Below are 23,821 nucleotides of genomic sequence, written 5' to 3'. Positions count from 1 at the left end.
TTTAAAAAAAATGCCATTGTCTCAAACTTTTGCACAATATCCCCTATTTGCCCGCACACCTTCCTCTCCTGCTCTGCCCCACTCAATTAACCTTTGTGGTACCCAACTTATGTCTCCGAAGGCACATATCTACTCCGGAATTCTGCCCACTCCGCCAAGAGGTTCAACCGCCTGCCACGTATGGCCGCCGTGATCTTTTCTATCAAGTATATATTCTTCCCTGTGTTTATCCATTCCCTCTTACTCGGTAGGGCAGGTTTTCAGTGCATTGCCAGGCAGGCCCTTCCCGCCAGCAACAGTGTGTGCGACAAGCGAGGAAGGCCGCTGTAATCCCCCCTCACTTCCTTCCAAACCAAACAGGACAAGGAGCAGTGTTTTCAGTCTGGGGATACCCTCTACCTCCTTCATCCACCCGAGGACTTCATCCCAGTAGATTTGAACATTGGCACACCCCGCCACATATGCCAGTTATCCGCCCGTTTCCCACATGCATGCCAACATAGAGGACTCGTCCCTGGAAACATATTCGAGAGGCACACTGGGTAGTATTGTCACCTATAGAGCAATTTGATCACATGGAGTTTATACTGGCATGCAATGGAGGTCTACTGCACATTCGCTGCCATAGCGCTTAGTCTACTCCCCCCCCCCCCAGGTCTTTTTCCCACCTGCTCTGAAGTTTTTTCATATTTCCCCTGCCCGCCTCTACCAAGGCCCCATACAAGGCAGAAATCAGCCCTTTCATACCACTTCTCGAGTGAAAGACCTTCGCCCAGGGCGTTAGGTCCCTCTGTACCCTGTCCTTCCAATCGTCAGCCGTAAGGACACCCTTCAACTCCAAGTAAGAAAAGACCGAAAAGTTTCCTATTCCCAATTCCCCCTCCCAGTCAACCAATGAGATCAACTGGCCCCCTCTCCATAACTGACCAATCCTTGTGAGGCCACCATCAAACCAAGTCTAGAACATCTCCGGGTTTGGGATGCGGTCCCTTACCCCTGCGGTCCACAGAGGACTTCAAGGGGAGGGCCAACTTGTGACCCCTTTCATCTCCGGCCCCTTCTGCCATAGATACCAGATGACTCCTAGGATGGGGTGTTCCCTAATCCTCCTCGGAAGTTTGTCTCTCGGCACCCAGATCCATTCTCCTACAGTTGCCGGTCTGAGATGGGAGTTCTCCAACTCCACCCACTGGCAGTCCCTCTGTTCCCGTAAGTGCAGGAGCAGAATCCTCAGCAGAGTCACTTTGTAGTAGCAGAAGATGTCAGGGAATCCCACTCCTCCCTTTTCCTTTGGAAGCACCAGGACCTCATAGGGAACTCTCGGTTTCTTATCCTGTCATAGGAATTTCAAGAGACGGCCCTTAATTTCTCAGAACCTAACAAGGGGGATTTGGATCAGAAGCATTTCAAACAAGTAAAGGATTCTTGGGAGGAAGTTCATTTTTATGGTGTTCAACCGGCCCATCCAGGAAATCGTCAATTTTCCCCCTTTCTCATGGTCCCCGAACAGTTACGCTAGGAGTGATGGGAAGTTTGCTTCGTAAAAGTTCTGTATTTCCCTTGTAACATTTACACCTAAATATTGCAACCGTTCCTCCTCTACCCTCATCCCCAAAGTATCTAGGCCCTGCCTGTCACTCAGTTCCACCTGGACCAGCGGGAACAGGATGGATTTCCCCTTGTTGATTAGGAAGCCTGATAGTGCCCCGTATTACTGAACTATCTCAACCACTGCAGGGACTGAGGACCCCGGATTTCTGAGATACAGTAAAATGTAATCTGCATATAAGCCAAGCTTGTGCAACACCCACCCACCCCCACCCCACACAGATCTCTTCTACTCGAGGATCGTCACGTAGTTTCGGGGCCAAGGGTTGCAGCAAGAGAGCAAAGAGTATTGGCGAGAGGGCGCAGCCCTTTCTTGTGCCCCGACCCAGTCCAAACCATCATGAGAAATTCCTGTTGGCAGCGACACACGCCTTCGGGTCCGAGTATAGTGACATGAAAACCCTTAAGAAGCCCGATCCCAATCCAAACTTGACCAGAGTTGCCTTAAAAAAATCCCAGTTCACCCCGTCAAATGCCTTTTCTGCATCCACAGATATCAACATGGGGTTACCCCCACCACTGTGGGCTTCCGCAATCAAGTTCAAGGATTTGCACATCATGTCAGTCCCTCGTCTCCCCCTCATGAAAACCCACCTGGTCAGAGTGGACCAATCTCGGCATATGCATGTCAAGTCTTGTCGCTAGGACTCTGGTGAATATCTTTGCATCCACATTAAGGAGTGAGATCGGACGATACGAGCCATACACCCTGGTGTCCCTACCTTCTTTATGTATCACCATTATTAGAGCCCTCACTAATGTTTTTGGGGCCCTTACATTTTCCAGGATATGGTTGAATACTTTGACCATGTGTGGAGTAAGGATGCCTGCAAACATTTTGTGGTTCCATGTGATAATATTGCTGCAAAAATATCACCATACAAAACTTTCCCCATATTTTTACTGCAATATTACCCCATGGAACCTGCCGGGGACACCCCCGCAACTCCCCCATCCATTTAGCCCATAAATTATCCCCACCAAAAATATCGCCTACGGCCGTTCCCAACGTCCATATGTACGGCGATATTTTTGGTGGGGATAATATTACCTGATACCCATTTTGTAGAAGCCAGCGGTATACCCGTCTTACCCCGGCGCCTTTCTCAGTTGCAGCCCACGGATTGTTGTTGCAAGCTCCTCTCCTGTAATAGCTGCATCAGTTCCCTTGCCTCTTCCGGGGTCAATTTCAGTAGGGACACCTCCTCTAGGTAGGCTCCCACAGCATTCCCCTCCAAGTGGTCTCCCCCCCTTCTATACGCCTTCATAAACCTCTGTAAAAGTCTCAACCACTCCTCCTGTAGACATCTCCAGCATGCCCCCTGAACTCTAAACCTCGCTATCCATCTGTCTGCATGCTGACCGCGCAAGCCTTGCCGCTAGGAGAGCATCTGCTTTGTCCCCTTTTTCATAGTACGTCTGCTTCAGAAACTGAAGCTTCCGGGTTATCCTGCCCACTTCCAGCGGTCGCAGTTCCTCTCTTTTCCCTCTCACCTCCTCTATCAGTTCTCCTGTTCTCCAGTAGGGTCCTCTCTTGCTTCCTGCATGCCCCCTCTGTAATCAGCAGGCCCCTACATGTCGCCTTCCCCGCATCCCATACCATCCCCTGATCCAGCTCGCTTGTATCATTCAGCAGGAAATAGTCCCTTATCGCCCCCTCAAATTCTTCTCGGAACACCTGATCCTTCCTTCCTGATCCTTCCACAGGGATTTATTACATCTCCATACATCCAGTAAAAAGTAAATCCCCTTTCTCTTGAGTGGAAGAATCGCCACACATCCATCAGGCCATAAATATCCAAACAATCCTGTAAGCCTCCCTCCCCCAATGAGGGAACCGTCGTCCCAGTCTGTCCATTGATTTCCTACCCCACTGCAAGTCTGCCCACATGTTGAAATCTCCACCCACCACCAAGTACCCCACTCCATCATTCAGAGCTTTCGCTAACATAGGCTTCAGGACGTGCAACTGCCCTTGGTTGGGGCATACAGTACCTTAAAGGTGAATCGGACTCCCCTCAATGAGCCCGCAATCAATATCGCTCTCCCCTCCCCATCAGACCACACCCTTTCAACTTCCATTTTTAGCCGCTTATGTATCAGAATGCCCACCCCCCTCTCCTAGCATTCCCTGAGCCCCAGAATGTCTGACCGATCAATCTGCATGGAATCTTCCTTTCCTCACCCCTGGCGAACCTCGTTTCCTGGAGGAATAGCACATCCACCCCCTTTCAACTAACCACACTGGCCACTAAGGACCTTTTAGTTGGTGAATTCAGCCCTTTAACATTCAGTGTGCAAATTCAGAGACAATCATCCCCTTGTACCCTAGTCAGGTTCGTCATTTGCTTACATTGAGTCACATCCTCTAGACAGATCGCATCCAATACTCAGCATTTTCTCCCCAGGCCACGATAACTCATTGCTCCCCTCTCCTAACCATCTCCCCGTCCTCCCTCCTTCCTTCTCCCCCTCCCAGTTCCTCCCCACCCCCATTGTGGTGCCCGGTCCGCTCCAGTTAACATCACTGGACGAACACCAGACCACCAATAGGACCCGGTCATCCGGGCCACCTCAACATCAAAAGACCCTGTCTTTATTCCCCTCTACTCCCCCCAAAATGCCCCTTTGTCCCTCCCCCAACTGACACCCATCTCCTTCAATGGGTCCCCTCCGAAGAGGCCACTCCACGTAATCCAGTCCAATCCTCCAAGCCCCCCAAACCCCCCCGAACCCGTCCGCTCATCCGAACCCCCCCCCCCGGAACTCTAACCCTGACCGCTCTTACATTACCAACAGACCAGAAACTATGTGCATCTGAGACACACGTTTAGGTGCCCAAGGAGGTGTTGAAATGTGAAGTTCTGGAGGCCCCAGCCGGAGGGGTGTTCAACTTCCTAAATTTCCTCGAGTCAGGAACCTCGCCCCTGTTCAGTCCTTTGATGTGCCATTGTGCATCTTCAAGGCCTTTCGGTCCTTCTTCCGTTTGGCCCACCTCCTCTCCCATTAGTTCGCCTGTGACCCTGCGTATGTCCGCCTCTGTGACCAGCTTGCATCCATATCCATCCACTTCGAATGAGAAGAAGAAAGGGAAGCCCCACCTGTACCTCAACTCCCTTCTCGTTCAGCCACTTTGTAAGGGGCATGCATTGTCGTCACTTCGCCATAAGTGATGAGAGGTCCTGAAAGATCGAGATTTTCGCATTTCCCAGTGCCCAGCAGAACCGCAAGGCACAGTGGCCAAACGTCCTTTCCGGGGCCTCTTCTGTAGGTGTCTGCTCAGTGCCGGGGTCTGGGCTCTCAGCACACCTCTTCCTGAGCTTCTCCACAGGCCAGCTCCTCCTCACATGGAGCTCCTCTCGCCAGGTCCGCTGCACCTTGATGACAGCTCCCCCCACTCCTGCAGCAGGTCGTCACCTGGTTTTCACCTGGCAGTCGTCCGTAATTGGGGGCCTTTGCGCACCCAGGAGGTGGGCACACATCCCTGGCCAGAGCCTGGGGGCCACACCTTCCCAGGCGGGGGCAGAGCCCCGTCCTTGACACAAACACTGACTCTCTGAGGGGGTCAGCACCCTTCTGGTGCAGCCGGTACTGCCCTGCAACCTCACTGCAGTTTCACCTCACAGGGGGCCGGTCTTATCTCCAGGCGAGCCTCACCTCTCAGCTGCCACACTGTCCCTCTGTAGGCGAAATCCGCCGTCACAGGTCAGTCTCCTCTGTAGCTAGCTGGGCGTGAGCTGGCAGCTCCTGCAAGCCCTGGATCTCCCCTACGATGCTAAATTCGGTCCTCTCCGTGGCCCCAGACTCCATGCACAGGCCTCATGCTGCTCCTGCAGCCGCGATGCTCTCTCAGGCTGGGCCGCAGCATCGGGGAAAGTTACTTTCACTTTCCTGTGGCTGGCTACAATCAGCCATAACTCCGTCGGAAAGTGCCCAATCTTCCTCAAACTTTGGGGAAGTGCACTTTGATACTTTGCACCCAAGTGATGCCACCGGTGTCTGTCTGGGGTGGGGGCTCTTCACACGTAATGGCCCAGCAACACGGGAGCTACGCGCTCAGGCTGCTGACATGAGTGCACCCCCTGGTGGCCTCTGTTGTTTATTATTTTATCCACTACCCCTTTACCTTCCCTGGGGTTTCCAACACAACTGTAAGTTAAATAAGGGTTGGGTTGGAAGCATCTGGAGAGGGTCTGTGGGACCAGCTGCTCCTGTGGAGAAGGCAAGCCAGAACCTGACAAGGGCTTCCTAAACACTTGACCCCAAAACTCAATGGAGCCACCCCTGATAGTTTATCTGCCTAATTCAAAGGCTTGCCTCAAACAACTGAATGATGGTGAGTGATTTGACAATGAGGCTAAGAGCCACAACCTGGGTTGTATGCTGAGGAGAGCAGTATCACGAGGAAGCCAGAAAGCAACAGAGAAGGGGACCATCTTAATCCCCACAAAAGGGGATGAACCCAAGAGAGAGGGAAAGCCCCTTGCTCTGGAGAAGAGAGGGCGAGCACCAGAGAAGAGGGTGAACCTCTTTATTTGCAGAAGTGGGAGGGAGGGGGGGCAGCAGAGAAAGGAAAACCTCCAATAATCCCCTGAAGAAGGGGTAACCCTTGAGAGGGGGAGAGCCTCGGAGGAAGTCACCATGTTCCCCAGAAGAGGTTGTGAGCAGCAGAGGGGAAGAACCACTTGATCCCAGGAAGAAGGGGTGAGCAGCAAATAGGTGGAGATCCCCTTGTTCCCCAGAAGAGGGTATTCACACCAGTGAAGGGGAGAACATTATGATCCACAGAAGAGATGGGGTGAGTCCCAGAGGGGAAGAGACACTTGATCCCTAGAAGAAGGATGGGGAGACGGGGAGTGCTCCTTTGTCTGCGGAAATGGGGATAGGCACCGGAGAGGGGGAGATACACTTAATCCCAGAAGAGTGGGCGCACCAGACGAAGGGAATGTGCAGCACAAAAAAGGGGGCACTTCTAAACCCCCTGGAGAGCTTTTGGACAATATAAAGGGGGACAAATCTCAAAACCCAGAGATGGTGATGCTTTGGGGTCCCCAGAAAAGGGCAGGATATCTAGGCACTTGAATGAAATTAATAGGAGAGCTGGCTGCCTGGAGCTTTGTCCTGAAGTATCAGACATCTCAATCCTCTAGCGTTGATGTTATAGAAGTGTTAAAGAAGCAGAGTTTGCCACCCTTGACAAAGCTTCAGGAGGGGCAAAATGTGTTGGTTGGTTTTTATCTCCGAGGCCATTGTCCTTTGTGTTTATTTTAATGGATGAATTGAAGAAATAAAAATATATTTTCATATTCCTCTGGAGTGCTTCTCACTTGTTTCTTTAAAGTATGTGTATGGAAGTGTGCCTCAGCCCAGGGATAATGCATCGATGGTATACCCACAGCCACGCTTGAAGGAGGCATGAACGATAGTTGTGGAGGCACACAGAAATGTTAACGGCTGCTCACCTACCATGTATGTTCAGCGTCCGGCTAGGTGGAGGCATACAGTAGTGGAACGCATATGAAAATATGTTGTACTCTGTTGAGAACTGCATGCTTCATGAGCTCTGGATGGCATGATTTCCTGATAATCATGGGTGAGTGCAGGAGCAGAGTCATAACAGAGATGCTGAGCTGCCATGTACAGTGGAGGTTGAACAAGTTGGGCTGAGAACAGAAGGGAAAGGGAACATATCTTGAACGCCCATAACGCATGTGAGGTGAGCAGCATTAAATATTTGATTGCTTTAAACAGCATTTGAACTTGACAAGAGCTATGAGCATATATTGGGCACATTTAGCATGAAATGCTGACTATATTACAGAAGACTACTCTAGTGCTATTGTGAATACCATCAAAGGGGATTCCAATATGATAAACACCAAGAACAATGGCCTGTGACATTGACATAAAAACGCACAAAACATTTTGCCCCTCCTGAAACTTTGTCAAGGGTGGAGAACTTGCCTCTTCAACACTCTTATAGGCATCACAAAAAGGCAGTAGATATTTTTGCCTTGCTAGATTAGGAAAATGAACTCCAGATCAACCAACAATATCAAGGAATCCTGGACCTGAAGAATTAATTGGGAGGTTGGAGAAAGCAAAAAGAAAACAGGTGTTGGACATTTTACCTCTCTAAAAACATATCTTAAAAATGAACGGGATTGTGAGGGAATTAAGATTATTGATGATTCCGTCATATAATGATCTAGATCCAGAACTGTTAAAAGAATGGTGAGAGATAACAACAAAAGTTCCTAAAAAATGATTGAAGCCTTGATTAAATATGCCACGAAAGATTGGATGAAATATGAAAAAGAGAAAGGAGATGAAAAAGATCACAACAGAAATGTCTCGGGAGGATAGCTCACCAACAACATGCTCGCCTTGGAAGCAAGACGACACAGAGCAACACAGGTTCGATCCCCGGGTCCGCGCTTAGAAACCTCTGGGTATTAAGCGCGTTATAAATACCTATTATATCATATCAATGAAATCAAGATTTTCAGCATAACAAAGTTAAAGGACTGTTCATGCAAATGGAGAAAAATGTAGATAAACTCCAAACAAATAAAAGAATGCAAGACAGGAAAATTCAAGCAAACAAGGTCAGATGGGACAAATATATACATGTTTGAAAAAAGAAATCACCATTTGTGGAAAGACAGGTGCAAAGCAAAAACTGACTCAAGTCCTCAAGACAGGAAGAAGACATCCGACCACTGACTTTGGGGAATCGAGAGGTCAGACAAAGAGAGAGCAACAATAAGACATGAAGGAGATCCTTTTTTTAGTGTAGGGGAGAGTTACTCAGAATAAACAATCGAAGAGACCAAAAACAATGATGAGATAGCAACCTCAAGAAAAGAAGGGAAGGAGGAAAACACAGACAGAAACACAAGGAAAAAAAGTCAAGGAATGATGAGAAATATCAAACAACATCAGAGTGAAGGACAGACAATCCACAACAGAAGAAAGCATGAAGAAGGTAGTTATTACTCTATCAAACTATACATTTACAAGGAAGAGGTTGATTCTGAAATTGAGACTTGGTTTTTGTTCTACTCATAGTTTTGACTTGATAGAAAACTAAATGGATTGATTTCAAATCCTCCATAAAAATACATATTCAGATGTTGCATGATTCAGATAAAACTATCATCACAGATACATCTCGAGGAATAGTTAATTCTCTATTGCAGACTTCCGTGCGTTAGATGTGATGGGGTCCTTATCATATGAAAGTGAAACAGATGATGGGAATGCTTCCCTCAGTAATCGTGCACAGGGCATTGATACCTTGGGGTCCTTATCATATGAAAGTGAAACAGATGATGGGACCGCTTCCCTCAGTAATCGTGCACAGTGCATTGATACCTGTATTAACAGTGACAGCAGACACAAGGAGAAGTACACCTGAAACTGAGGTATGAAGACTCATCACAGTGGGACTCTATGAAAAATTGGTATTTGAAGCCATGGCATTTTTGCACCATGCATCTCTGAGTCTCCATAACATTATTTTGGAAACTTTACAGGCAATTAAGTCCATTCAGAACAACAAAACAGTTGTTAATGATAAGGGAGGAACTGTTGCTCGTCGGGAGTAGATGAATAATGAGATGAAGCTTATTCACAATGGTTGGATAAGGAGTTTATGGGACCTTGGACTTGCCAATCTTAAAAAGAGTGAAAACGCTGATTAGGACCCAATTTGGCAAAATGGTTTAAGGATGGTATGTTAACGTATGGAGAAAAACGTTTCCTACCAGTACAACATCCAATTATCTCATGTTTCAACATTTTACCTATGGTGCAAAAGTCAGTGACAGCTCCTCCAGGTAGAACTATAGCTTCTTCGATAGGTTCAACATGTGAAAATATTTACATTTTCTTGAAAATAATTCCTTCCTACTTAGGTTACTACTTTAATATTTAAATCAAGATAATTAATGTTCTCCCCAGTGTTAAAGTATGTAATTTTAAAATGGAAATAGCTTTGTTTGTAAAACATATGTCATTAAATATACTGTTAGCAGAGAGGAGGATTTGGCAGGCATCATTAAAAAAAAACACCATCGGTTTAAAGAATGTGGATGTCCAGAATGGTGCCTGAATAAAACTATGGAGAAGATCAAATAATTAATAGGAATTGTTTATGAATTCCAAAACCATCCAGAGAGAAAATGACTCTTCTGCAATGTTGTACTGGCTTCAGTATGCAAGAAAAGTTAGTATGTCAAACAGTGGGAAATCTTTTTACAAGATGGCATCATGAAACAGGTTGTAGGAGAGAATCCAGACTTCGCATTTAAGGGATTGGCAACACTGAGAGACCAATTGATATATAGTTCCTTTAGTAAACAGAAACAAAAAATGTGATTAATAAACAAAAAACGGTAGGGTTGAAGACGTGTTACAGCTGTGTGGTCTGTACATGTGTACAAAACAAACACAAAAAACATTCTATGATGGAAATATCAGGACTAAGTTAGATAGTCTACAATGTATTCATTGCAATTTCATACTCTCCTTCTTGAAAATGGTTGCAAGTAGGACCATCCGAAGCTTAAAGGTTCAGATTCAAGAACATGTATGGGCCATTATGAAAAAAGCAATACAGGGACCCACTGGTGATACACCAAACAGAAAAACATGATAGCGATTCCCCAACATTCTTTTGTGCACAACAAATAAATAGGAAAATAAAAGGTGGGAATCTAGAAAAACGAACTGAGAGAAATGGAAGCACAGATGATCACAGACCCTCGATCACTGACCCCAAATGGACATAATATAAGTGAGGGTCTTCATTTATTTCTCCAAGACAGTCTTATTTTGGGTAGACGTAACTGCGAAGAATGCCAAAGAAAATGTGCAGCAATATGAAGGAGAGATCAAAATTCTCTTTTATTGGCTATACTTTCTCTTTCCTATAATTTAGATAATCCTTCATATGGATTTGAACTCATCAAATCTATTCCCAATAATGCAGTTTCTTTTCATCCTTAGCTTCTGAGATAATGTATGATATCTTATAGACTGATCAAGGGGTCATTGTCGCTGTATAATGACCAGCCACTTCATCTCGGGCATAATGGGGAAGGGTCATTATCTCAACAGATAATGACCTCTCCTGGGGTCTAGAAGGCTATTAACACATGGTGGTAGTAGCAATGCATGCATTGAAGTTTTGGGGGTGAAGTAAAACATTTACTTTGAGTGAGTAAAAGGAAATAGACAAATTGAGTTAGTAAATTAAATGTGGTTTTATTTTGTAGTATTTAAATAACATGGTTGGCTTCATAAGTATTTTAATTGCAACCTGGTTGAACTGGAAAGGTTTCACATGATCATGCATTTGGAGTCATGTGAAAGTAAATGGTGTCTCTATAAGAAAGTGAAAGCATCTTCTAATGTTTCAACTTTTCTTTCATGTGTTAAATAGCATGTGGCAGCAAAAATAAGGTATTCCCAGAAAGGAAGAGTATTGTTGAAAAACATCTTGACTGGAAATTGTATTGTTGTGGGCCTGGCTGCTTCAGAAGACAGAATGTTCAGAATGCAGTCAATACCAGTAGCTATTAACTGCGCTCTAAACATCGGGAGCTCAATAACGATCTCCATGTTCTACTAACAAATAAGATTTTTAAGTGGAACTATTGGTTTGTTGCAAATAATATCACAGCGCAATAAGGATGGCACACATGATACAGTTGATGAAAAATAAATTGAATGGGTTTATCAGGATATTTACTTAATAATATTTGGCTCAATGTGTTATTACAGGAAGGATTAGTGTATTAACTTTAAGCGGGTACTCTATTTGAAATGCATGTATTTACAGCATTGCAAGATGGCAATCAGGCTAACAAAGAGTATATTTAACATAGAAATGTATGCTATACAAGTGTTGAAGAGACATAGTTCTCCATCCTTGACAAAATGCAATGAGCGGTGAAACAACATTGGGTGTTTGTTTAGCCTTCTGCTCATTCGTTGTGCTTGGAGGTTACTTTACTAGATACATATTTTAATATTCCTCCCAGAGTGTTTCCCACTTTTCTGTTTAAAGATTGGAAAAGGTGCTTAACTTTCTAAATCCAATTGCATATCAGATATACCTGTAGGGGGTGCTCTGCATTTCAACCATGCAGAAAAACTGACACTGCTCAGATTTCTAGGGTGTATGATAGTATACACAGAAAATGTTCCGAATGGTGTGCAGCATGGGTGTGTTTTAGCACTGATGTAGGCTCATGGCATGTACAAATGGGGTAGGAGGGTGGTAGCTAGGGATTTGCCCTGCAATGGTAGTGCGCATTTTCAGTGAGTGTAGGGACTCATTTCTAAACCCCAATCCCTGCTAATTTTTAATCTTAATACCAACTACTAATTCAATTAGTGTTTAGAACGAGACAGCTGAGTCCATAGTACTGAGTACAAAGCAAGGGTGCAAAGTTAGGGTCTGCAGACACAGGTTCTGGAGTGCTGCTCAAAGAATAAATGCAAGAAATAAAGCTGCTTTTGCGATGGAGACGTTAACTCAGGAATGTGCGATTTCATGTTGCTGTAAGTAGGCCCTTTTTTCAAAGCTTCCAGCGTAGGAAGGCAAGAGGACATTTTTTTCAACTAAGCCATTTGGCTGGCGTTCGCTGCACTAAACTCTGCTTAAAAGGTGACAATATGATAGAACAGGGTTAAACCATACATGGTAGCACTCTGGGAGCTTCCAGGAGGTTTGGGGTGGCTGATTGATGGGATGACATCACTGAAAGAGGCAGAGCTATGGTATGCCTTCTATACAGGGGTATACCTTGAAAGGAAGAGTGAGGGAGACTTTAAAAAAGGTGCATAGGAAAGAAAGGGGATTCTGGCTTCTTGGGGACTCCGACTGTTTCTGCTGGGTCATTTGGCTTTTGAGGTAGAGAAAAAAGAATGGGGTTGGAGACTTCTGAGCTGGGATGGTGTGTGTCGTGTTGGCAGAGGAGAGGAAAGTAGAGTCGTGGTGGGTTGCAGATGTGAAGAGGCTGAGTGAGAGAGTGCTTCAGAGGGCCTGCCACCAGCTGGGGGAGAGAGACAGTCTGCATTCAAGATTAGTAAGCATCATGGCTGGCGGCAGTCCCTTGGTAGCAATCTCTCTCACTTAGCATTACCCTTACTTTGCCCGGCGACCCCAAAGATTGCAAATTGGGATAGCTAGAAAACTCAAAGGTGCACTTTATTTCCCGATCCCACCTATTACTGAAAGTCTGGAAACCCCAAATGATGATAGTAGCAAAAGTTTGAATTCCTAGAATTGGCCATAGCTGCCATCTCAGGTTATGCGGTTGGCTACTTTTTTCTGCTATTTCCTTGCTTATGTTGTCCGAAGGCGTAGACATTTCCCTTTTTATGCACCCTCTCCGGCTCACTTACAATAGAAAGGTGAGGCGTTTCCTCATATAAAAGCACATGACTTTGTGTTGCTTGGACAACGAGCAGGGGAAGAAACGCCCCACCAGCTCTCCTAATGGGGATACGCCAATAAATTCCCTAGTGATGATCATTCAGGTAAATTGGACCGTAGAACAGGGGAAATTCCCCTTCTGTGAGTGAAATCTAACAACAGTTGCAAAGTACATTCACACAAAGCCAACCTCTGAGTGGGACACCAGAAGTGGATCGAAAAGGTTACCTATTCCCACTTTGAGGAGGACAGAAGGCATCGGGCACTATAGCCATATCAAAGAAGTAAAAAATATCAAATCAGGACAATGATGTTGTGGCTATCGGAAATGCAGGACTTTGTAATGAAACGTGCATAATGGTGTGTCAGTATGCAAAACCCTCAAACATTTTGCACCCAACTATATAGAAGAAATGGAGGGATTGGAAACTATGTGGAATTCAGAGGTTTGCTGAGCCATAGTAGTTACCTAGAACAAAGGAACCTGCTGAAACACTTCTTTGGTCCTGAAGAATTCAATACAACAACCAGTTTGCAGATACTGGTCATGCCCGATCGGGAAACATCGCCATATCTGGATGTTCTTTTCAGGAATATTAGCTAGAAAACCATACAAGCTAAGAGGGTAGACGAATAAAGGATCGGCATCTCCCTTTGAATGGACAGGATGAGCAATAAAGAATTGTTTTTAATGTACAATGTAAGAAATTGGAATGGCTGGACTGCTCTGGCATCCCTATTATGTAGGCACTACCATCATTGATGCTTAATGTATTACATTTGTGATAAGTCACCCTTTTCCATCTATAGGTTTAGAATTGCTCCACTACTGCCTTTTCCAAAAATGCATTTTGATATGGGATTACATATTGGCTGGAGGTTGAGTGAGCAATTGACCATAGCAAAAAACGTTGGCGTAAGAAGAACATTGGGCGAGTAGATGAGATTAAAGAAAGGGGATATGGATTAGTGGGTGAGCCAGGTGTTTTGCTGTGTAGTGGCAGTATGGTAAGTCTGTCTGACCTCAGAGGTTGCAATGCATGCTGGGTATGGGCCTCCTGCACACTGAGTAAGGGTTGGACTAGGGCAATGGGAAAGGATTTCGCATGAGGTGGTAATGGAAGGTGCCATTTAAGTTTACATTCAGTGAAAAGCTTTTGAGCATATAACAGCTGCATAGAAGGATGAGGGATTTCTCGGGCCATTTAGAATGGTAACATGTTACTTCTGGCATGATGCAGTGTGTAAAACAGCTTATTTGTTTTGGTAAATTACCATTAAATAATACATTGGATGTCAATTAAATAAAGTCTGTTCTCTAAGTGTGCAAAGATCCAAAATGATCCAAATCGCAAACACTCTGAGACCCACTGTAAAGGGGCAAACCGAGAAAATGGCACCCCAAATATGACACTAATGTATCCCCTTTTCCTTTGATCTCGGTGTCCCTCAGTAGTCACATCCGTTTTTCCATTAGTCCCCCTCTTTTTCATACAGTTTCTAACTCCCGCACCTATAATCCTTGTCCCCTCAGTATTTCAATGCACAAGTTTCCCCCTTTTTACCTCAGTCCCTCTTGCTATTATTTCCCTTTCCCACTCTCACCATCTCCTGCATGTGGCACTCTGTTCAGTTTTGGTCTGTCTCTACCTGCTTCCCCCCTCCATTGTTTGCTCGACACGCCCTCCTTAATGCTACCAGGGAGAACACGGATGGCTCCACCACTCACTCACCCCCCAAATTTTTCCATGATGGCCTTGCGGGACTGCCCCCCATACGACTTTGGAATGGTGCGGGAGCGTGCAACATCCTTCTTCTTCTCAACAGGTTTCTTCTTCTCCGGGGCAGGAGGCTTTTCACTTTCAACAGATCCACCACTAAAGAAAGGGGAAATAGGTTATTTTGGCTGAGAGAGGTTATTTATACTTTTATGTATATACGTTCTGGACACCAAAATGATGCTGGGGTGCTGTGCAGGTGTGGGATATGGTTTAAAGGGGTGCTGTACTGCTGCTGGTGTCATAGGGTGGGCTGTGTTTGTGGAGGGAACATCCTTTGTGTTAGGTGCTGCACTGCAGTGCCGCTGCCAATAATGTTAGGAGGTTATGCGCTGCTGTCTATTGCATTAAGCATACTGGGTGCTGGGGGTGTTGCTTCATATTCTATCATTGTTCTCATATCCCATATTCTCTCTATGGAAATATCTCTCACAAGCAGGCATCCACTTTCTCTCTATGATCAAGAAGCATGTTCCAGGAAGGTCTGGGTTCTTGGATGGCGCGGGCTGTGGGCACTTCTTACCTTGCAGTAGAAGGTCCAGCACTTGACACATTGTCTGCACTCTCACCATCTGAAAGAGCTCAAAGGTATTGTTATGAAGAAAAGCAATGCCAGGGACTTTCATGGACCTGCCGGTCACAGAAAAACACAGTTCCCCACGATAGTCCACGCTTCAAACAGCACTCCTCAAAAGCACCCAGTGCGTCACATTGCTCTGCAGCATTCTGCACATTTCCACAGCATTCAACATTTCCCGGTTGCATGGAGCACATCCCCACAACACTCCATTCAATCCCCAAGCACTCCACAAATCAGCACATAATTTCACACACTTCCCCCAGCAGTCCACAAATCTCATTATAGCCCGGCACATATGCAGAGCACTCCAAATCGTCAGCATCATATGGTACTACCTACATACATACATCTCAGCTTTCTCCGCAGCACACCAGAGTGATATGCAATTCTCCACAGTGCTCCACTGCCAGGGTCTTCACGTGTGTTCAAATTCATCTCTTTCCATTATCTGGAAACCCCTCACCTGGCAGTGTATCTCCAGTCCCTGAGCTCTCATCCACGAGCTCAGGACTGCAAGGGCCTTCCTCAGGGGAGGGTTCAGCCGATTCCTCCTCCTTTTCCTGTGCAGGCTGCACATCTTTCTCTTCCTTTTTTGTTTCAAGGCTCAGGGACTCTTCGGCAGTCTCCTAGATTGTGGAAAGAGGAGAGAATAAAGGTGTTAAATGACAATTCAGAGGAGGAGCACGGATGTGGCCAAAGCAAGGAGTTGGAAGCCATTATGATGCAAACTCAAGGCCTTGATGTTGGAGGAGGATAGTTAAACCACATGAGGTGCGTTTCAGAGGTTATGTGGCTCAGTTGAGGGGAGGGGGTTAATGGCGAAGCCAAAGGCCTGCTTGTTTGTATGTACAAGCAGGCACTCGCAGAATCCTTGTGGAGGTGGCCTTTACATTTAGATGATATTAATTCCTGTGCTATGTCCTTGAATTCCAAACATCTTGTGCTATAATGGGGGAAGAGATGGCAGGGGCATCTGTAGTAAGTTGAGCGTCACTCATGTAGGGTCTGAATCTAGTCCGATTTTATTTGTGGATAAATTGCTGATTGTGTTGCATGCATTTAAAGATTAATGTACTATAGGAACTGGTATGGTGTAGATTCAGTGCCTGACACACTGAAAGTGGACTCTGTGTGGTTAATTTGTGGCGATGAGCCTGCTAGACCCTCATCACCGCAGCCAAAGCTCAACAGAAGGCTTTCAGGTTGATAAGGACTTACTCACGTCCGGCTTATTTACAGATCTGTTCTTGCTGACTGATGGCACATTTGCAGTTGGTGAGTTCTTGTTATACATAGATCCTGGCAGCTTTTTTTTGCCGCCTTAATATATCTGGGGGGGGGGGGTGTTACTGATGTCAGTCAGTGTACGGTGAAGCTTTTTGAGCAAGGTGTTGACAATGGATGATGTACAAGATAATGATGCCAGGATATTGAGGTCTTCTGCCAGAGAAGCCATGGTATTATTTTTGAAGGAGTCAGAGAAAGGGTTTGGGGCTGTGTTAGTCCAGTTTTAAAATCTAACAAAATAAGTTTTGATACCTTTTATTGGACAAACTGAAAAAACTATGCTGGGATGATAGTTCTATTAGCTTTCCAAGTTCTGTTCCCTTCTTAGGTCTTTTGGATGCCAGTGGCACCATCTCTGGTCCTCTCGTTGTGGTTGATGTGCTGTATGCTGCAGACAGTAGAGATGAAGGCATCAAGGATGTGTGGAGATGCTGGGGATGAGCCATGTTTCTGATTTGAGAGTGCAACCAAGTTGTGCGGTGATATGGTTTGGAATATATGCAGGCGTGGAGCACTACAAAGGTTGTACTAATGTACACAAGTTTATGCTTCAAGCCTGGCCAGCAGGCATTTTGGTAGTACTATTTAAAACACAATAATGTCTCAAAGTATGGTAAATGTACTACACTAACCAGTTGAGGGGGTTTCAAAAAAGAAAACAGATGTTTTAGCAAACAAGAACTGTGTTATGCTCAGTCGAATTAGAGGTTCTTGCTTATATAGTAAAGGCATTAAATGAGTACGGTTGTCAAAGAACTAAGGTTCCACTGGAGCAGATGTAAACATAGATCAAGACACTATTACTTTAACGTTTTAATATATTAGCATCCATCGCAAAATATGTAGCCTGCATGAATGTTGGGATTGAAGGTGGTGATGGTGGAGACACTCAATAACAACAGTGATAAGGCAGAGTCCTGGGGGCATTACTTTTCTATGTATAGAATTCAGAGTAATACAGGGGCATAGATTTTGCCAAGTATTAATTTGTCCGAAAAATATGACAGCTCTCATGAACTGAGTCACCTATGCCTATTGGCTGAAGTCATACAATCAGAATGCTGTGATGAAGCGCATTGAAGCTGGTCAGCTATGAGATCCACTAAGACCATTCGAGAGAAATGATCACTAGATCTTGACCCCTCTCTGGCCTAAACTCTGCCTGCAGTGGAATGCTTGCTCTTAACATACACACTGGAAATGGGGGTAGAGCACTAGAACACACATATCACTGCGCTGACCATGATGGTTGGGAGTGGGTCCTGCTGCCAGTGAGCGGTTCTTGGGAGACGGTGCTCTTCTGTCTCTATACGTGGGTTTTTGGTAAGAACCCCGTTCACCCAGGGGCTGTAATACTGGTAATATTGGTTGTGAGTGGACTTAATGTGTTAAGCAATAAATGAGGGGTCCTGTCAATTGTTTCTAGGTTATAACAGTGATTTATTACACACTTAGTTCGCGGCCCGCCAGACATGGAATTTGGATGCCTGGAAGTACAGACCACAATTTCGATAAGAATGTATGCAAGATTTGGGGGGGTGTGCGTGCGTGCGTGTGTGTTTTTCAGAATTAACTATTGTCCGCCTTTCACTGGTTCCCTGTTTTTTCACATGCATCCTTAACACCCTTAATTGGATGTGACTGGCTCCAGAGCTTTGACGGAGTCACCGCATTGTAAACCAAGGAGAGTAGCCTGTCATGCAAGGAAGAAGCAAAGACCTGCCCTCAGACCTGTCAGTGGAGAAGCACTGGTATGCAGTTGGATGCATGGAGACTTCGACACAGAACAAGGTGTAAGGATGTTTGGAACATGGGGGGATGCACAGTGTTTGGGTGAACCCCTGTAGGCTATGTTGTGAGGGCATATCTATCAGTCTAGTAAGGGTGCATTGGACAGGTGTGGAGCTTGCAGAAGACCAGTGTGGGAGGGCAAATATATATGCACCAAGGTTAATGTGCAACCCATCCAAAAAAAAGCAAATTCACCCCTCAATCAAAATACGTTTTTGGAACCCAAAATGGATGATTGCAATACACAAACCTCAGCAAAATCATACATGTTTTTGGGTTCCATTTAAGTAATATATGTTGTTTTTGTCAATCACAATCATCGACCGCTGTTAGTCATCACTGCACAATGCATAGTGTAGCTTCACCCCTGGCATCAGAACAGGGACTTGATTCCTTTTAAGTGCCTTAAGCGTCACTGAGGGCTAGAGAGATTTGGGGGTTTAATAATGACTGAAAAGAGACATTGCTATAGCACTGTATGGGTAGGGTACAAGGGGTCAAGATGTGTAGATATCTCCTAAAAAGGTCAGAGGACAATACATCAGGCAATGAAGGCCATGGTTCTCCTTGATAAAAATGGCAAGCTCAATTTAGTTTAATTAGGTGGAATGTTTTTCTCAAGGACACGGATTAAGGCAGTGCGGCTAGACAACTCTGCTTCAACTATGAGAGCATTATTAGTTGTATGCACACTCACAGGAGCTTCGACAGAATATCTCCGTGACAGACTAATGGCAAAACTAGGAGAGACACTGGCAGGCAAAGATGATACTTAAAAAAAAAACATCTTTCCACTTCACAAGAACTTTTTAACTATCTAGCAAATTTGTGAACATTGCTGCTGCAATGGAGACAACATTGCCTGCAAAGAGCGGTGAGTACCAGAAAGTGGTTGCTTGCAAGGTTAAGAACATTATCAGCTATTGAAATGTGGTACAGGTGTGGATGGAATGACATGGGGCAAATGAAAATGAGTGTCCAGCTCCAAAATGTAATGTCATAAGTGTGGCACTAAGGGGCATTTTGCAAGTAGGTTTCCTAAAATAAACTGACCAAAAGCAAAGTTAGGATGGTCGATTGAGATTTTCAGCAAGTATACGATGAAGAAATGGTAATATGAGTGTCTGGTGGTCTGTAAAGTGCAACAGGGAACACCATGAAAGTGGGTGAGGAAGAATGATACTGGACAATGGTCCCCTTATAGTTTACGTGGAGGTTTAGCATGCACTTTGGGTAAATAAATCAAGAAAATGTGTTCCGACATAAGAAAGTGCCTGTGCAGTGCTTGGTTACTGTCACACGTGAGTGGGATGGAATATAGTACACGGCTGCAGTAAAGTATTTATACTGAACTATTTATTGTACCATACACCGATATTATGGTTCTCTGGCCACAGTCCAGGGCGTTGTTGCCTCACAACGGCCCTTCTCTACCCCCTCCCCCTTCCCCCAGTCACCAGTGTCTTGATATAGGACAAGCACAAAGGGAGGCTCCTGCGGTGGTGGCGTTCCGCATTGGTGATGGCCTATTAAGTACCAATTCCCGTCTTCCTAGGTTGCCCTGCAGTCTCACCCAATTCACCAGCCTGTTAGTTGTCCCTCAGTGGTGGCGTTCCGCATGAGCAACAGGGCTGCTGTGCCCCACTAGCTCCTGTCCCTTGTTTCTTGTCTCCTGGCTCAACCGGCACTGTGGGCGCAGCTGCAGGCTTTCCGCGATTCAATCTCGCTCCGTGGCAGCATTCCACTTTGATGGTGTGCCTGGACCTCAGCTCAACCCGACATCCGTTTCCAGGCCAGTTTGTGATTCCCTTTTGCCTTCCCAGCCCGGCCCGTGATCTGGCCTCAGCTTTCAGGCCGGTTATTCAGTTGCTGCTTCCCAGCACCTTGGTATGCATGCCAGACGAATGCCTCCTCCTACGCGGCGTTCGGGTCATTCTCCCCTGCTTCTCGCTGCGCCTCGCTCTTCTTCCCCGAACGGCCCGCACCACACACACCACACAGCACACCCGAGAGAGACCAAAAAAAAGAAGAGGAAAACGCCTCATTAGTGGCGAGTCACCAACTCTGCTGGTTCCCCACCTGATTTCACTGGCAGCCACACTTGCCGTTACGTGCCACCCCCTCCCCATTAACACACACGAACCTGACTTTGTAATTAGCTGACAGCCGGGCTCACTGGACCACGTCCCCTTATGTCATTCGATCCCGCCCAAGTGTTGTTTCTTTACAGTTACAAACAGTCCAAGCGCATGTCACACGTCCTTGTATGACCTGCAAAATTTGTAGTGGAGAAGGTTACTTGTGTTGTGGGCTGGGACCACAAAGGTGCCCGACAATAGAGGCTAGATGTGGCAAGTACAGATTCTAAGCATCACCACACAGATATCAAGTGGCAAAGTTATACCCTCTGATTTCATTAATCGAAAAGAATTATTAAAAGGTTGTCCACACAATATCCAATTTAAACTTGACATTAAACCCAATGTACACAGTGAGAGGAATCAGGGTGGGTGTTCGGGAGATATAAAAATAACGAATGAATCTGGTCGTGGGATAGTGACATGACTGAACGTGTCTTCCGATTGGTTGTTACTCGTGGTCTAGGCTTGCAAATTAGATACATCCTTCAGCATGTGGGTAGATTTCAGAGGTCTCAATGATATAATTCGGGTGGACTGGTACCCTGTTCACAATATAGCAGAAATGTTGGAAATGTCCTAGGCAAATGGTTGACATGTTACAGTTTTTGTTCAGCTCATTTTGAATTGTTCTTCATCTATTTGAGTTATTATAGTTTTAGGTTTTATTTTAAGGTTTTCCTTTCTTTTTGTGATGTATGGGATACTGTCACAGGAGTTGAGCCATGGTGTTTTAAGTAATTCCACACATTAATATTTATATATTTTTTTTAATTTTATTTTGCTTTTATCAATTTTCTGATTTTGCAAAATGGTTTTCCATCTTCCTTTTCATTTTCTGTTTTCTTCTGCTTTCTTCCACTTAGGTTTGCCTGTTTCGAGACCATTGCTTTAGGCGGCCAAGTTTGCTGCGAGGAGTTCCGTCTCTTTTCTGGCGCATTCGTCCAAGGCGGCTTTTAGGATTTTTGCCGTTGCTAGAGACCATGAAGTCCTTGAGCCACTCATTAAACGGGACCACCACACTTCTTCGTCGTACTGAGAGAACGGTTCAAGTAGAGGGCCGAGGAATGCTCTTCTCCATTTGATGGTCTTCGGGCAGTTTTAAAGGAGATGTTTCACTGACTCCTTTTCTGATCGGATTTTGCACAGACGACAATGGTTTGTAGCAGAGAGGCCCCTAATGGCCCGGACTTCATTAGTTGGCAATAAGTTCAACCTTGCCCTTAGGAGAGTAGAGCGGAGTGCTCTATCCAGAAATCCATTGACGATTTCAGTCATAGTATTCAATTTTTTCGGTTGAGATGAAAGGTGTTTTAGGAGTTTATTTTTTCCGCAATTGTTTGAGTTTCAATCCAGTCTTCTTGGTCCATTTTCCTTTTTCCTTTGGTTGGATTTTGGATCAATGTCTCTTCTGTGCATGCGATGTTAGCCAGACTTGTTCTTTGTTTGGCGGCCCATGTATTCAGCATCTTGCAGCTATCGTTGTTCATTTCCGTAGTTATCAGATTATATAGCGGTGGAGATTCAGGCATGAGCACTTTCCTGAAGAGGGACATTTCTCCTGCGTCTTTTACTGCTTTCAGGGAGCGCAGGCCCAGTTCTCGTCTGATGGCTGCAATCGATGTCGAATTCTGAAATTGGAGGACTTGCCGCCAGAAGTAAAATATTTATTTTTCAGTTTGAACTATTGTATGCATATACACATTTGTAAACTATGCACTTGTCTTAAAACACTATTGTTATTTTTTTACTTGCCAGAAGGTGTTTACACTCAAGGGAGGTTATTTTTTCACTTGATCTACAAAACATGTTTTATTTAGGTTTCTTTGATTGATCCGATGTTACATCAAACTTTGTTTTTTCTAGGAAAGTGGTTACCATCTCAGATCTGTTGTCAACATTTCACAGATTAGTCTGCATGAGAACTGAAAACATTTAATGGCGTTCACAACACCGGTGGGGTGCTTACGAGTAGCACTGAACTCCAATTGTATTAGTGTTCGTGCGTTTCAGCATCTCGTGCGAGAGCTGCCACAAAATAATTGATTGGCATAATTCCAGGATGATATACATATGCCGTGGTTTTTGAAGGAAGATCAGCATGTTCGTACAGTGTGCTTTTTGATGAGAAAGGACAAACTTTAATAATAAGGTAACATCAGGTGATAAAGTGCCTAGTGTATCAACCATGGGTACACTATACGTGCAAAGTGCACAATAATGAGACATGGCGTTGTTGGTGTAGTGCTTCTGAAAAAGGCATACAACTGTAAGAACCATGGTTTGATGAATTAACTACTCCAAATTAGTACCAAATGGTAACTATGCATATGTTTAAAAAAACACAAATACATTGATAAACACGTGTAAACATGAACATTTGGTGATCTGAAAACAGGCAGTAAATCATTCCACAGCAAAGACCACTGCAGCAACAGATGCCAGGTCTCTTTGGCTACATGTGGTGTTTTCAGCAATGCAGAAGGGCATGTGAGTTTCCACAGCATTCGCCTCAGGAGTTTTAGGAGATTCTGGAAAATGTAATGTAGTAATTGCGAAGGAGGAATTGACCGCATGTGGGCTACACATGAGGTCAAACATTTTGTGGGGGTTACCTTTTACAATAAAGTGGAATCTTTTGACTAATCCAAGGTTGTAAACAGTAGCATCACCCAAGGGCAGGAGGTGTATGCTAGACATAATGGAGTTCAATGGTAGTGTAGAATATGCATTTATTCATTTATTTTGGGGTATTTATTTTGCGCCGCCCCAGAATACAGATAGGGGCACAAATTATAGCAGGGCTGTGTTATATACAATAAAGCAACAAGGAGTAGTAATTAGGGATGCAGTGGGGGTCAGCCGACAAGCAGCTCAGGGGTTTCTCTGGTGCATGAAAAGGTACTCCTCGAAGAGGTGGGTCTTGAGCTCCTCTCTGAGGGTGGGCACGACTCTAATTTATTTAATTTATTTATTTTAATGTTTATAATGTGCCACTCGCCCAAAGGCCTCAGGGCGAGGTATGAGGTTCTACTCCCTGGGGTGTAGATCACAAATGCCCGTTTCCAGTTTTGTTTTGTTTTTGTAACTAATATAGTCTGAGTGTGGGCATAATGTGGTCAAATTTGAGAATGTTTTTGATGTGGCAGACCACGGCATGGAGGACACTTCTCATTGGTGTGAGCGTAAA

At 45.0% G+C, this 23,821-nt stretch overlaps 1 protein-coding gene across 3 annotated transcripts in view; it reads right to left on the bottom strand.

Moving 5' to 3' along the window:
* Window positions 1-23,821, bottom strand: part of SMTNL1 (smoothelin like 1) — a 117,963-nt gene that overhangs the window by 25,545 nt on the left and 68,597 nt on the right. For all 3 annotated transcript variants that reach the window (XR_011281840.1, XM_069629020.1, XM_069629019.1), the window contains exons 3-5: window positions 15,879-16,041; window positions 15,359-15,407; window positions 14,791-14,934 (exon numbers count right to left, since the gene is read on the bottom strand). Coding sequence is in view for 2 of the 3 variants with exons in the window: in XM_069629020.1 (XP_069485121.1) it covers window positions 14,791-14,934; window positions 15,359-15,407; window positions 15,879-16,041 (356 nt within the window). In the remaining variant the exon portion in view is untranslated. The remainder of the gene's footprint in view (window positions 1-14,790; window positions 14,935-15,358; window positions 15,408-15,878; window positions 16,042-23,821) is intronic.

Source organism: Ambystoma mexicanum, chromosome 12 (assembly GCF_040938575.1).
Source record: "Ambystoma mexicanum isolate Mex_15411 chromosome 12, UKY_AmexF1_1, whole genome shotgun sequence".
Lineage (NCBI taxonomy): Eukaryota > Metazoa > Chordata > Amphibia > Caudata > Ambystomatidae > Ambystoma > Ambystoma mexicanum.
This window is presented reverse-complemented; position numbering and strand designations above follow the sequence as displayed.